This window comes from Suricata suricatta, chromosome 3 (genome assembly GCF_006229205.1).
Source record: "Suricata suricatta isolate VVHF042 chromosome 3, meerkat_22Aug2017_6uvM2_HiC, whole genome shotgun sequence".
NCBI lineage: Eukaryota > Metazoa > Chordata > Mammalia > Carnivora > Herpestidae > Suricata > Suricata suricatta.
The window spans coordinates 147,798,037-147,810,910 of record NC_043702.1 but is presented as its reverse complement, the minus strand read 5'-3'; the positions used below and the strand labels follow the sequence as shown (position 1 = coordinate 147,810,910).

The window sequence follows — 12,874 nt, the reverse complement described above, 5'->3', positions numbered from 1 at the left end:
GTGTGTGGCTGAGTAGTCCCTGTAACTCACTTGCCTGGGGCAGGAGGAGGTGAAGGGGTCCAGGCTGGCTGCTGCTGCTCCTCTGCTTCAGGATTCATGCAAATTAAAAACATTATTTTATGAGTCAGATTTATCAATCTTTTATTGTCTCTGAATTTCAAGTTATAGTTAGCCTTTCCTTATGCCAGAATTAAAGAAAAATTCATCTGTATCTTCGTCTAGAATTTGTACGGTTTCATTTAAAAAAATTTTTTTTAATTTTTTTTATTTTTGAGAGACAGAAAGAGAGGCAGCGTGAGCAGGGAAGGGTCAGAGAGAGAGGGAGACACAGAATCTGAAGCAGGCTGCAGGCTCTGAGCTAGCTGTCAGCACAGAGCCCGACGCGGGGCTCGAACCCACGAACGTGAGATCTGACCTGAGCCAAAGCCAGACGCTCAACCGACTGAGCCACCCAGGCGCCCCATGGTTTCATTTTTTAAATACTTAAATTTCTAATCCATTTGGAACTTATTTTTTTGTATGGTATGAGATAGTGATCTGATCCCAATAACCTACCTAGTTGTCCTAGTACCCTTTATTAAAATGTCCACATTTACCACAATGATTTGAGATGTTACCTGTATCTATATTAAATGTCCATAGGTACTTCTGTCTATTTCTGGACTTTCTATTCTATTCCACAGTTCTATGTGTATTCATGTACCAGCACCATACTGTTTATTTTAATTATAGAGGCTTTATAAAACGTTTTAATGTCTGGTTGACCTACTCCCTCCTCAAAGCTTTCCTTTTCAGTATCTTTGGAGCTATTCTTCCATGTTTGTTTTTCTATACACTTTAGAATTAACTTGTGTACTCATCTCTAATGTTGAGTTATCCTATCCAAGGATAGCATATGTCTTTCCGTTTGTTCAAGTCTACTTTTCCCCTCACTTCTCTGTAAATGCTTTAATATGTACCTCTGAAAGATAAATATATTTTTAAAAGTTTATTTATTTATTTTGAGAAATTGAGTGTGCAAGTGGGGGAAGGACAGGGGGACAGGGAGAGAGGGGGAGAGGGAGAGGGAAAGGGAAGGGGGGGGAGAGAGAGAGAGAGAGAGAGAGAAAGAGAATACCAAGTAGGCTCTGCACTGTCAGTGTGGAGCCCAATGTATGGCTTGAACTCATGAGATCATGACCTGAGCCAAAGTTGGATGCTTAACTGACTGAGGCACCCAGTTGCTCTGAAAGATACTTTTTTAACTGAGGTAGAATTCACATAACATGAAATTAACCATTTTAAGATGAAAAATTCAGTGGCATTTAGTACATTCACAATGTTATACAACTACCACCTCTACCTAATTCCAAAATATTTCCATCATTCTAAAACAAAACCCACACTCATTAGGCAGTTACGTTCAAGTATACTTTTTAAGTCTTTCAGGAATGTTTTTTTTTTAAATAGTTTATTGTCAAATTGGTTTCCAAACAACACCCAGTGCTCTTCCCCATAAGTGCCCTCCTCCATCACCACCACCTCTTTTCCCCCCTCCCCCTTCCCCTCCAACCCTCAGTTCATTTTCAGCATTCAACAGTCTCTCAAGTTTTGCGTCCCTCTCTCTCCCCAGCTCTCTTTCCCTCTTCCCCTCCCCCTGGTCCTCCATTAGGTTCCTCCTGTTTTCCTGTTAGACCTATGAGTGCAAACATATGGTTTCTAAGTCTTTCAGGAATGTTTAAACAGCTTCACCCAATACGTTCTTTTACATTTCCTATTAAGTTTATTTCTAAGTATTTAATCTTCTTTGCTGCTATTGTAAATGGGTTTTTAAAAACCACTTTACACCCTTTAACCATTTACTGTTTGTGCATATGAAAGCTACTGATTTTTCCATTTTATGTCTTGCCCCTTTACAGAATCCGTTGATTCTTAATCCATCCTTATTACACTCTTAAGCTGCAGGCTTTTTAAAAGTTTATCTACTTATTTGAGAGACTGTGTGAGCGTACACACACACACACACACACACACACACACACACAGAAATTCATGCATGGGGGAGGGAAAGAGAGAGAGGGAGAGTCCCAAACAGGCTCTGCTCTGTCAGCACAGAACAGGATGCTAGGCTCCAACACACGAATGGTGAGACCATGACCTGAGCCGAAATCAAGAGTCCTATGTTTAACTGACTGAGCCACCCAGGTGCCCCTAAGCTGCAGTTTTTCATACAATCTTATGGCACCTATCTTTTCAATCAGGAAAGAATAATTTTTGCAAGAGCACTACAAAAGAACCCATATTCTCTCTACAGCATTTAGCCAAGTAATTAAATCACAAGTAGACACTTCAAACCTGCAGAATTACCTCTAAAAATACTGAAAGGCATTCTAATTTTTAGGATTAGTTTGGCTAGTTCAGACTCTGGTACATATGAAACCTATTTATAACGGGAAAAACAGTAGATGTTCTACAACCCAAAGATAGGGGGGTCAACTTTCAGAATGGACTAAAACACACATGGATCAGATACAATTCTGCAAGGCCTCTTGGATACCAACCAAGCTTTCAATGGGAAAATAGCTCTCTAATATGCATGTGTGAAATCCAATTAAATAAGAAGGAAGAAAAGAGCACTTGTAAAGGTACTTCTCTTCCTTTGACTTCAGATACTTAGTGTGATGATGGATGTTAACTTTAAAGCCCCAAGTCTGTTTAGAAGTCACTGTCCACCCAGGTTTAGCTTCCCTGGGAATAGTCAACCAGTTCTGTGACAATTATGTGACATCATTCAGGATGATCTATACATATTCATAAATTACATGGGTCATACAGTATTTTCTTTTAAAGTACATATTTCAATTTTTCCATGGACTATTATGATATAGGTGTTAATGTTCCTGGCAAAAGCACAATTTTTGGATCATTACTATAGGGACAAACTAAAATGGGAACAAGACGAACAAAATCTTTACTCATAGAATGTGGAAAAGATACTGAGGTATAAAAATGAGAGTTTTTGAAAGGGTTTGAAACTTGAGGTGGGACTCTGAAGCTTAAACAAATCTGAATAATTCCTTTTTCAATGAAAGCACAGATACTGTTATAGTTGTAGGGCCAACACTAAGGCTCACAGAAGGGACAAGGAAGCATGCATTTCCTGACAGTCATCACTTGTACCAATGAGAAGAATCATTAGAGCACGAAGACCAGGCAAACTCTACACACAGGTCCTGCCATTGTTTGGCAATCCTTTCTCATTAACCCGAGAACAGCAAGTCTACCCTTTTTAAGGAAAGCGTAGTGTGAATACATTTCTTCCATACCAGTGTCAGAAGAAGGTAGTACTCTGACAATGATCACAATAGCTGGGAGCTGTCCACTCTAATACAAGATCTAGTATCAAGATCATCAAAGATCACACCCCAATTTCCGCTAATCACTTTGCCTCATGCATCACTGAGATCGCAAGGGATGGTGAGAGTAAGAGATCATCAGAAGATTAAGATACACGTGGGGCACAGAAACCTAAGTCAATCTGGGGATCTGTACTTACAACAAGCGTTATAAGATAAATTTCTCTGAAAGCTTATTTCCTCCACATGGGAAAGAACAAGCTTGAAAGTTCAAGTAATATAACTCTGCTCAAAAGCATTAATGGGAAAGAAAATCTTCAAAGACTATAATCACCATTAACTAAAGACTGGATAAACAGAACAGATTTTCTTTTCTACTAGTTCCCACAGTTTCAAAAACAATGGCCAAAGGATCAGCTCTGGTTTGGAAATCCCAAAATTTCAAAGACCAAGAACTCACTGGTATTAGATTATAGGGGAACAGAAGTAGGAAATTCAATTATTATTTATTTAATAGTATTTCCTGTTTAATGTATTTCCTATTCTGCCTCGAGTATATGCCCATTAGAAATACAGAGATATCAGTCACTATAGAAGATTTTCATATCATGCAACTTTAGTTTACTTAAAAGCTATAAGAATAATTGTTTACAGGGAGTGATAGTGGTGGTATGCTTTAAAACTAACACACACAAGGGAAAGCCAGAAAAAAAATCCTCAAGTTCTCTGGCATGTTTTAAACCATCAATATGGTTGCTCCTATCCATTGATTTCTGTTAGGTAGTAAAAATCCTACTTATAGATGCTCACTTAACAGACACTATATATTTTTGAAGAAATACAACTAAGTATACCTATAAAGAAAAGGTACTTTTACTTATATTTAGTGTGTACGGGGGGATTTCCAGTTTTGCTGATTGGTGTCTTTAGCATAATTTCTTTAGAAAGCATTAGAAAGAACAGCTGACTAATTTGCTTTGGGATAGTTAAGGCAGGAAAAGTACAAGAGACACAGACATACAAAGCTGTTTTATTTTGTCTTGCTTTGAAAAGGACAATTCAGATTAAACTAAGATTCAATCTACAATCAATTAAGTCAAAGGGGGAAATTGGAATGGGCTGTAAGAAGTTAGCGTTCTAATGCCATTTTTGTCTAGTTCCTTTTCCCAAGATGAAGGAAGATAGACCCATTCTGTCAATCTGGGTTTTCACCCGGACTCGGGTTTTCCCGAATATACTTTTATCCACCCAAAATGGTATCCTCTCACTTCCTTTCCAAGAAAGCCTTTGCCCTCCTTCCCTAGCTCATTCTCTGGTGTTTTATTCTTTTGCTCCCCTCTCTGATTATCCTTGCTCCTCTTTCTCTCCTTTCACCTCACTAGGCAAAAACCTTACCTATCTAAAACTTGGCTTAGAAGGGAAGATCCAAAGGAGAGCATGGAGGATAAAGGATAAGTTAAGAAACATATGCTACTGGTTTTAAGGGTCTACTAGAGAGACATGAGACTGGCAGTGCTTTGACAGTGAGGGAAGCTACTACTCGGAAGAACTGTGAGTAGGGTTTGGTTGGGAAAGGAGGTAGTTCTGAGTACAGCTCTGGAGAAGCCCCCCTTTTCTCATGGAGGTTGATGAGCACCACAAAACCACAGCTGAAAGGAAAAAGAAAACTCCACCACTGGCCTTTTTCCGAGCGTGGCCGCCTTCCGCTCGGCTCAGTGCCCGCCACATGCCCAGGAGTGCGTCTGGATCCTTGAGGGGCTCCCTTCGCAGGTGACAGTGCTTACGCTATACTGTAAGAGAGCCAGAAAAGTGCCCATGAGAACCAGAAAGCAAACTTCCAGCCAGCAGGAACATGTCTCTAAGCATCTAAGATGGGGGAATCAACACTGATATCTGGGTAGCATCTGAATGCCAGGAAAAGTGAGGGAGAGATAATTCCCCCCTCCCCAGTTCAATATAATGGTGATGGAAGGGGAAAAAAATGTATTTTATGTGATGTATCTGCTGGGAGCAAGACAGAAAAGACTAAGTCAAAGACAAATGGTGGTAAAAAAATGTTTTCATTTCTAATAGACAAAAAGAAACAACTAAGAGAAGAAAATGATCTAGGGTCTAAATTTGGTTACATAAGAAAGTCTGCTATGCTGGTCTGAAGAATTAGAGCTTATGATGAAAGCAACACATTCTACCACTTGGGTGCTGCTGCTCTTAGAGGAAAACTGAGAAAGAAGGAAAAGACGAAAAAGAAGGAAAAACTTCATTCTAAGATATAAAAGAAAGTAAAGCATAAATACACCAAAAATAAAGAGATGATATTCTTAAAAGTCATGATCTTATCATAAGTGAGACAAAAAAGAAAAGTTCAGTAGAGAACTTTAGGCTTTGATGTAAGAGATCTTCAGCAGTTCACAACCTTTCCAATCTTTTTAATTACTATGTTTATAAAATGCTTTATATGACTCTGTGTATTAAATAAAACAAGAATTAGAGGAATGTTCTAACAGACTTCTAAGACTTCTATTTTTATTCTGTTGAAGGAAAACTAAATTCCTCCAAAGTCTGTTCATCAAACTCAAAATCGCTACCTTCCTAAGGAAAAAAAAAAAAAAAAAAAGAAGGGGTACCAATTATCTGTTGGAATACTATAGTGACAGAGGAACTTTCAAACTTTCAATATGCTTCTCAAACCAGGAGCAGAATGTACTTTGGGCTCCAGCAACCTCAATCCTATTTTCTAGGATAATGTTTCTTAAAATCTCATCTACCCAAGAATCTGGTGGGAGCATGTCAACCTCTCTTATCTCTCCATTTACTAGAGGGTTAACAAATGACCTGTGCCCTTTCCCTCAAAGTTAGAGATTCTTCCACTTAAGCTCCAAGACTAGGGTTAATCACCTGGCAACCAAGGAAGGTGGCACATGTATCTGTTATGGGGAGCAGACTGGTTTAATCTTAAAGATCCACTGGGACCGGTCTCCCGTGTGAGACAAAAATGACTCACAAAGACAGTGTGGTGATTTGAGGGGACAGAAGAACTGAAAAGAACCAGATTTGGTTGTCCCCTGATGTTGGGCCCCAGGGAACCCAGAAGATCAAAAGATTATCAGAATACAAATAATAGTAGATACCAACTCTCATATTTCTCATTAACTTCACGTTTTAATGAAGTGCATTTTATAGGACCAGAAAACAAGGTTTCTTCACTAGGATAAAACTGAAATGTGACGCAACTCCAAAGGAGTGGAAAATGATCTTGTTCATTCATTTGCAAGCATGGCTCTTGCCTTGGCCTACAGGATGTTCTAACACAATAGCAGGAGCAACATCTTCCCAGTTTTATCAGACGGATGGTTGGCTAAATCCTGGCTGGGGAAGCCAGGGGCTACATTTTCATGTAAAGGAAGGCAATGGCTAGTGGAAAAGAGAAATGTTAAGGAAACATTTGAGATTCAGAGAGAATACAAGCCAGGAGGCACTCTGGACCCAATGGCAAAAAATAACTTGTTAAAGGCGGTAAGAAGAGGAAGGGAGAGAAGCAAGGTACTATATCTGAGGAATGGATTACCACCCTCCACCTAAAAATAGGTTACTGAAAGGGTTGGATTTTTATTGTGTCTAAATAAACATAAGGAATTGGACTTATTTTAAGAACACAAAGAGCCTCCAAAGGGTCCAAAGCACTTCAGTCAACTCCAGAGACTTGGTCCAACCCTGTACATCACATCCTAACCCTGTGAGTCATATGCCTTAGTACTAGACCACTGCTAGCAGATCACTGTATTATGGCCGTTTCATGTTGCACAGCATGCCCGACAGCATATTACCAGTAAGTGAAGGTGTGTGTGTTTCAGTCTATCTCCGTCAGTGGCCTAAATCAAATGCAAAACGCTGCAATTTTGTTCTAGATTTCAAGACCCCAGAAGATGAAAAAAGTCAGAGACTAGAATTTCAAAAAGATTTCCAGAAATTTACACAGCCCTAGGCTTTGCCTAGATGAGACCATGGCACTGGCCAGAGAAGGGATCAGAGCCCGAGTGGAGCTGTTATCGGACAGTTAAAACATGCACCAAGGTTCATCTTTTGTAGGAAGGTGCTGGACGTACACTGGGGACACCAGGAACACTGGCTATCATTCAGGAAAGGCATCAGACCCTCAATTTTATTCAAGTAGTAACCTGAACATGATGAGGTTCCTTTGCTTTGTCACTCTTCCTCCTTCATATCCAAGGGAGGCAGAGACAATGTGAGTAAAAAAATTTCATCGAGGAGACTATAATAACTCCAATCAATCTATGCATGGTTCTCAAACAGCTTTCTCCTAACCAGCAGTTGCTCCTATTGTAGGGTCTGACGTTTTACAGAACAATGACAATTACAGTTAGGCCTTCAAAATGGTCCTTAACCTGTTACACCCCAAATCTCAACATATTTCTAACAGACGGAAATTCATTTTCAATAGCTCTCTCATGTGGTGAGGGAAAATTAACGGGAGATTTGTCTGAAGTTCTTTTCAGTAAAAAATTCTAAACCCGGTAGGAGAGCGAACTCAAGGTTTTGAGTGTGACCGGTCAGACCATGGACAATCTCCCCTATCTCGGCAGAGGTCTTTAAGAGGCGGCTCAGCTGGGAGACAGACTAAGAATTTGCAGAATTTTCAGTGATGCCCTAACAAACCAGATATATTTCTTACATAAAGACCAAGAGGATTTTTTCCCTCCTCCTGTTTTAGGATCAAATTGCTCTTCCTAAAGTGATTACACTGGGGCCCGGTGAAAGGCCCACTCAGCAGGAAATTGACAGACAATCTCAAAGCAATAGTTTATTATTTTTTCCCCCATCACTTTAAAGCATATAGCAGGAGTACTGGGACAAAGAGTCAAAGACAAAGGATGATCAGTTCCTCCAAATAGAAATGCACACAGGAGTATTTAGTAAGTGCAAATTACTTCGAAAACGAAAGGGGACTATGGTCAGGAAGATGAATTCGCTGCACATGCACTGATTTTGATTTCTGGGCAAACACTAAGAGGAAAAACGACCAGCTAGGTATGTAACTCGTAGGCAGAAACTTGTTTGATATCTACTAAGCTTTGATAGCCGCCTTCTCAAGGCTCTGCCCTTTCACCGCTTCCAATAACTCCCCTTACTCCCATTCCAGTACAACCGAGCTGGCCAAGAGGACAGCAAAAGACCGTGGTTCTGAATTCAAAAATATTTCTCAGACCGCGCGACTTCCTCCAAAGCAGCAAGTCTAGCTCCATCTCGGTCCTCTGCAGATTCCAGGCTCCATCTAGCTGTTCAAGTCTCCACCCTCCCTCTCCCTTCCGAGGCTCCACCTCTCCCGACCCTCTCCTCCAGGCGCGCCTCCCCTCTCCGGGACTTGCACAGCCACCGGGGACATCGTCCTCTCGCTTCCTACTGCACTCCTGCCTGCTGGGCCTCGGCGCCCAGATCTCCACTGACTCAGGCTCCCCTGGTCCCCAGCCGGTCCGGAGCTGCGGTCAGCGGACACTACGGCCGGCCCAGGTCCGACCCATCCTCGTGACGGTCCCGCCTCACTCACCCTCTGTCACCTCGAGCACCTTAATCTGTTCCTCGGCAGCCGCTCGCACCTCCTGCACTGGGGACAGGATCCCGGTGAGCGTATCCACCAACGCCTCCTTCAGTCCTTGTGCCACTGGACCCGGCAGCCCGGAGGCCGCACCAGCTGCCGCCGCTGCCGCCATCTTTCCTCCCTTCAGCCCGCCAGCCCCGCGGCCGGGACCCGCCACTGAGTGACGGCTCCCGCGCGCGGCCAATCCGCGAAGCCGCGCCTGCGCGCCAGAGTCGGGCGGGAGCTAGAAGGGGGCGGGGAATGGGTCTAAGCCTCCAGAGACAGCGCCTCCTGCCGTTTGGATGGAAACTGCATCCTGTCCCCCAAGAATTGCTTCGCTTTCTTGTGAAAACTGAGCTCCAGAGAGGTTAGGGGGATTTCTTAAGTGGAACAGCAAGTTGGTAAACTCACTTGGAACAAAGGCCATGATATGGGACTTTAGATTCATGGGTCTTTCGGGAATAAGATTCAGTGTGAGGAGAGAGGAGGTAAGCTGGGAATGGGTGCAGCAGGCTTTAAGGAGAGTTCTGGGTTGGAAATAGCTATTTTAAACTAGCCTTTTTCATCCCTCAAACACTGAAAAACAACAACAGCAACAACCCATTGGCTCAAATGAGCCTCTTCATCTCAGGCTTAAGAATGCAAAGGTAGGGGGAAAAGAAACTGAAGTGGACTGGGCAGTGGGGAGTGGTCACCTAGAAAACACCCAGCCCTTTGGTTTTCCAGTCTAGTTAAGCCCAACTTCAAAACTGGAATGTCTGGCCAGGAGAGGGCACCTGCGTGGGAAATGTTCTTTCTTTCCTCCAGAGTAAGTACTTGAATGACTATTTGAGAATGAATCCTATTCGTTGAGAATGTATAATTATTTTTTCCCCCAGAGAACCTGTGGCTGGACGTTTAAGGAATGAAGGAGCAAGAGTAGTTTAATATGGATATCCCAGGGCTGGTCATAGGAAATGGCTGAAAGACTAGAGATAATTCTAAACACTGGAGCAAGTGGAGAGGATTATTGAGAGGAGTTAAGAATGCAGGACAGAATGTAAATAAAATGATACATTGCAAATTAAAAAAAAATTTCGGCAGGTTGGTGAGCATGTAGTGTTAGAGGTATGGAATGACATGTTATTGGGAGTGAGAAACTCCAGAGCATAGAGAAATAGGTAGCTTTTTGTAAACTGTTCAGGTTGAGTGCCTTAAAATGGTTTCTAGGAACTCTGACTCTTATTCCCAAGTGGCAGAGGAAACCAGATGGCAATCTGTCACCTAGTTCTAAGATATGGCTGCTAAATTGATAGTGATCTGGGGTTGTCAGTTTGTCTGAATATTCTTCCTAAAGATTGACTCCTTGAGTTGAAGATAGCCCTAACGACATTTGTCACCTCCTATGTTAGAGGACAGGTGGGTTGTGTTACCACAATTTCATAGGGAAAAGATGGCTTCTTGGACCTTGAAATTCCATAGTAGGGAGTTGGAGGACTTCTGTTCCATTAGAACAGCTTCTTTTCCCATAGGTTAATTCACCTTTACCCCTGGAAGAAAACATAGGAAAGTCCAGAGGGTGGTAGATTTTCAAACATTGTGGCAGTGGGTGGAGGGCTCAGGAACCCTGACTTTTGGGCTGGTGAAGGATGCGATGTCCAGAACATGCAAGTGGGAACCACATCTGCCCCTTTCCCCAACCAAAAGGGTCCAGAACTCCTGCTTAGGATTTGAGGATCAAACATTTCCAGGCAGATGAGGTTTACCTCTTGGTTAGGCAAATGGCCACCTACTAGTAGTCTCACCTTGCAGATCAAGGAATGGGCCACAAGATAAATGGAGACAGAAACCAGACAGAGAGGGAACTAGAGAGAATCAGTGGACAATACAGGAGAGATAACTTTATTGAAACGCAAATGGCATGGAACAGATGAATCTTGCGAGGAGACAAGCCTGATGGACAGAGGAACCACATGAGAGGGGCCTCTGGCAGTAATGGAAGAAGGCCTCTTCAGCTGGCCTGGCATGGATTTGATTTTCAACCCATGTGTTTCTTAAAACGAATTACTGAGCAGACAGCCCAGCTCTCTTCATGATTGTTACCGCAACTATATACAACGGTTTGCTCTCCAGATTCAAATTTGCTTTCTTTACACTAGGTATAAAAGGGGGTAGACTGAAAAAGAGGCAAGGGCCAAATGAGGAAAAACACAAATACGCAGACACACACATATCCTGGTTTGGGGCTTTATGTCCAATAAATTAAAAAACAACAACAACAACAACAACAACCCTGTTGCAAAAATTCCTGCCCACTTTCCACCTGAGGGTCAGCATGCATTTGGGAAACACAGACTCCCATCACATAAACAGTGCTGCCTAAAACAGGATGGGGGTGAAATCTAGTAGGGGTTGGAATTCATTTAAAAAAAAAGATTGTTCTGTTAAAATAAAAACAAACAAAAACCAACAGTAACAAAAAACATTAAGAGGGAGGCTACCGGACAGCAGTAGCCAGACACTGGCTGGGATATGGGAGCTCTTGGCTTATTATCCAACACATTCAGTCTCCGAGAAATGGCCAGGAGGCGGGAAGACCCCACAGGAGATGATCAAAGGCCCATCATTAAGCCTTTGGGGACTTGGGGGGGGTGGTTTTAGTGCAATAGTTTTACACTTGCCTTCTTCTAGCCTTAGTTCCTCCTCCAGACCCTTGGTTCTAAATTTCAAGAAGCCTAGTACTAGCACATTTATTTGTCCTCTATCCATGAGCTCTCTCTCAGGGAAAACTGACAAACTTGAGACAGAACCAGTTGTAAACAGCGTCATCTACCTTATGGCCCCATCAGCTAGCCTGTGAATCTGGAAAGATAAGCTCCTTTCAGAGGTGTGTGTGCGTGTGTGTGTTTAAAGATTTGATTCCATCACTTTGGCTAAATAGTTCTGTACCCAAGGCCTGATGTGGGGAAGGAAAGGATGAGCCCAGGGACTTAGGTGCCCCAGTCCAACATCTTTATTGTGCTTCAGTCTCTCCTTTGAGCCAAGCAGAGCATGGAGAAGGGGTCTCCCTGGGGTCCTGGAATCCTCCAGTTGCCTTGGGGAAGGAGATTCTGGCCAGATTCTCAGACCCAGCAGTGCCTTTAGAACTCAACTAAAGAAGGGGGCATGTTGCTAAGAGAACAAGTTGCCATGGAAATACAAATGAGATTTTCTGCCTTTTCTTATCCTATTATATAATCAGAAGAAGGCTCACTGTAGACACAAATAATTTAGCAGAAGAGCAATCTGGAGGAGACCTCTGACTGCTTTTTTTCTGCTACAGCCCAGTAGTTTCCCAGGTAAAAAATTCAGAGCCATATTTTTCTCTGACGATTGCTTTCAGCTAGAAGAGAGGCCAACATCCCCTCTAATGTCTACCCAAAGGCACACAGGTATTTTCTTTCTGTGCTAAATAAAAGGAAAAACAGAAACACAAAGAAGCACAAGAGTTTGAAATTAATGTTAAAGTCTGAATTATAACCAGTGACCTTCTTGTTTTCAATCCTAAAGACCCTCAGTGTCGGGACTCTGCTACTTGGCTTTCCCTTTCCCCAAGAGGGTTTGTTAAAAAAAAAAAAAATTATTGGGCCCTCTCCCTCATTTCTGATGCAGTAGGTCTGAGATGGATGGGGCCTGAGAATTTCATTTTTAACAAGTTCCCAGATGCTTGCTGTTGCTGGTCTGCAAATAGGTTGAAAACCACTATTTTAAGAAATGAAAGAGTTGAATCAAGGAACCAAGGGTTCGCTTACTTCCCTGACCACTCTTGTCACAGAAAATTCTCCATGGCATAATCATTCAGAAAAATAGCCAAGAGGCACCTGGGTGGCTCAGTCGGTTAGGTTTCAGACTTCGGCTCGGGTCACGATCTCATGGTTCTTGAGTTCGAGTCCTGCTTTGGGCTCTCTGCTGTCAGCACAGAGCCCAC

At 42.4% G+C, this 12,874-nt stretch overlaps 1 protein-coding gene across 4 annotated transcripts in view; it reads right to left on the bottom strand.

Moving 5' to 3' along the window:
• Positions 1-9,108, bottom strand: part of IPO9 (importin 9) — a 50,431-nt gene extending 41,323 nt beyond the window's left edge. For 2 of the 4 annotated variants that reach the window (XM_029935452.1, XM_029935455.1), the window contains exon 1: positions 8,899-9,108. In XM_029935452.1, coding sequence (XP_029791312.1) covers positions 8,899-9,061 — 163 coding nt within the window. In that variant the 5' untranslated portion in view covers positions 9,062-9,108. Of the gene's footprint in view, positions 1-34; positions 277-8,898 lie in introns of those variants that run through there. The other 2 variants (XM_029935453.1, XM_029935454.1) reach the window with 2 other exon arrangements.
• Positions 9,109-12,874: the final 3,766 nt, after the last annotated feature.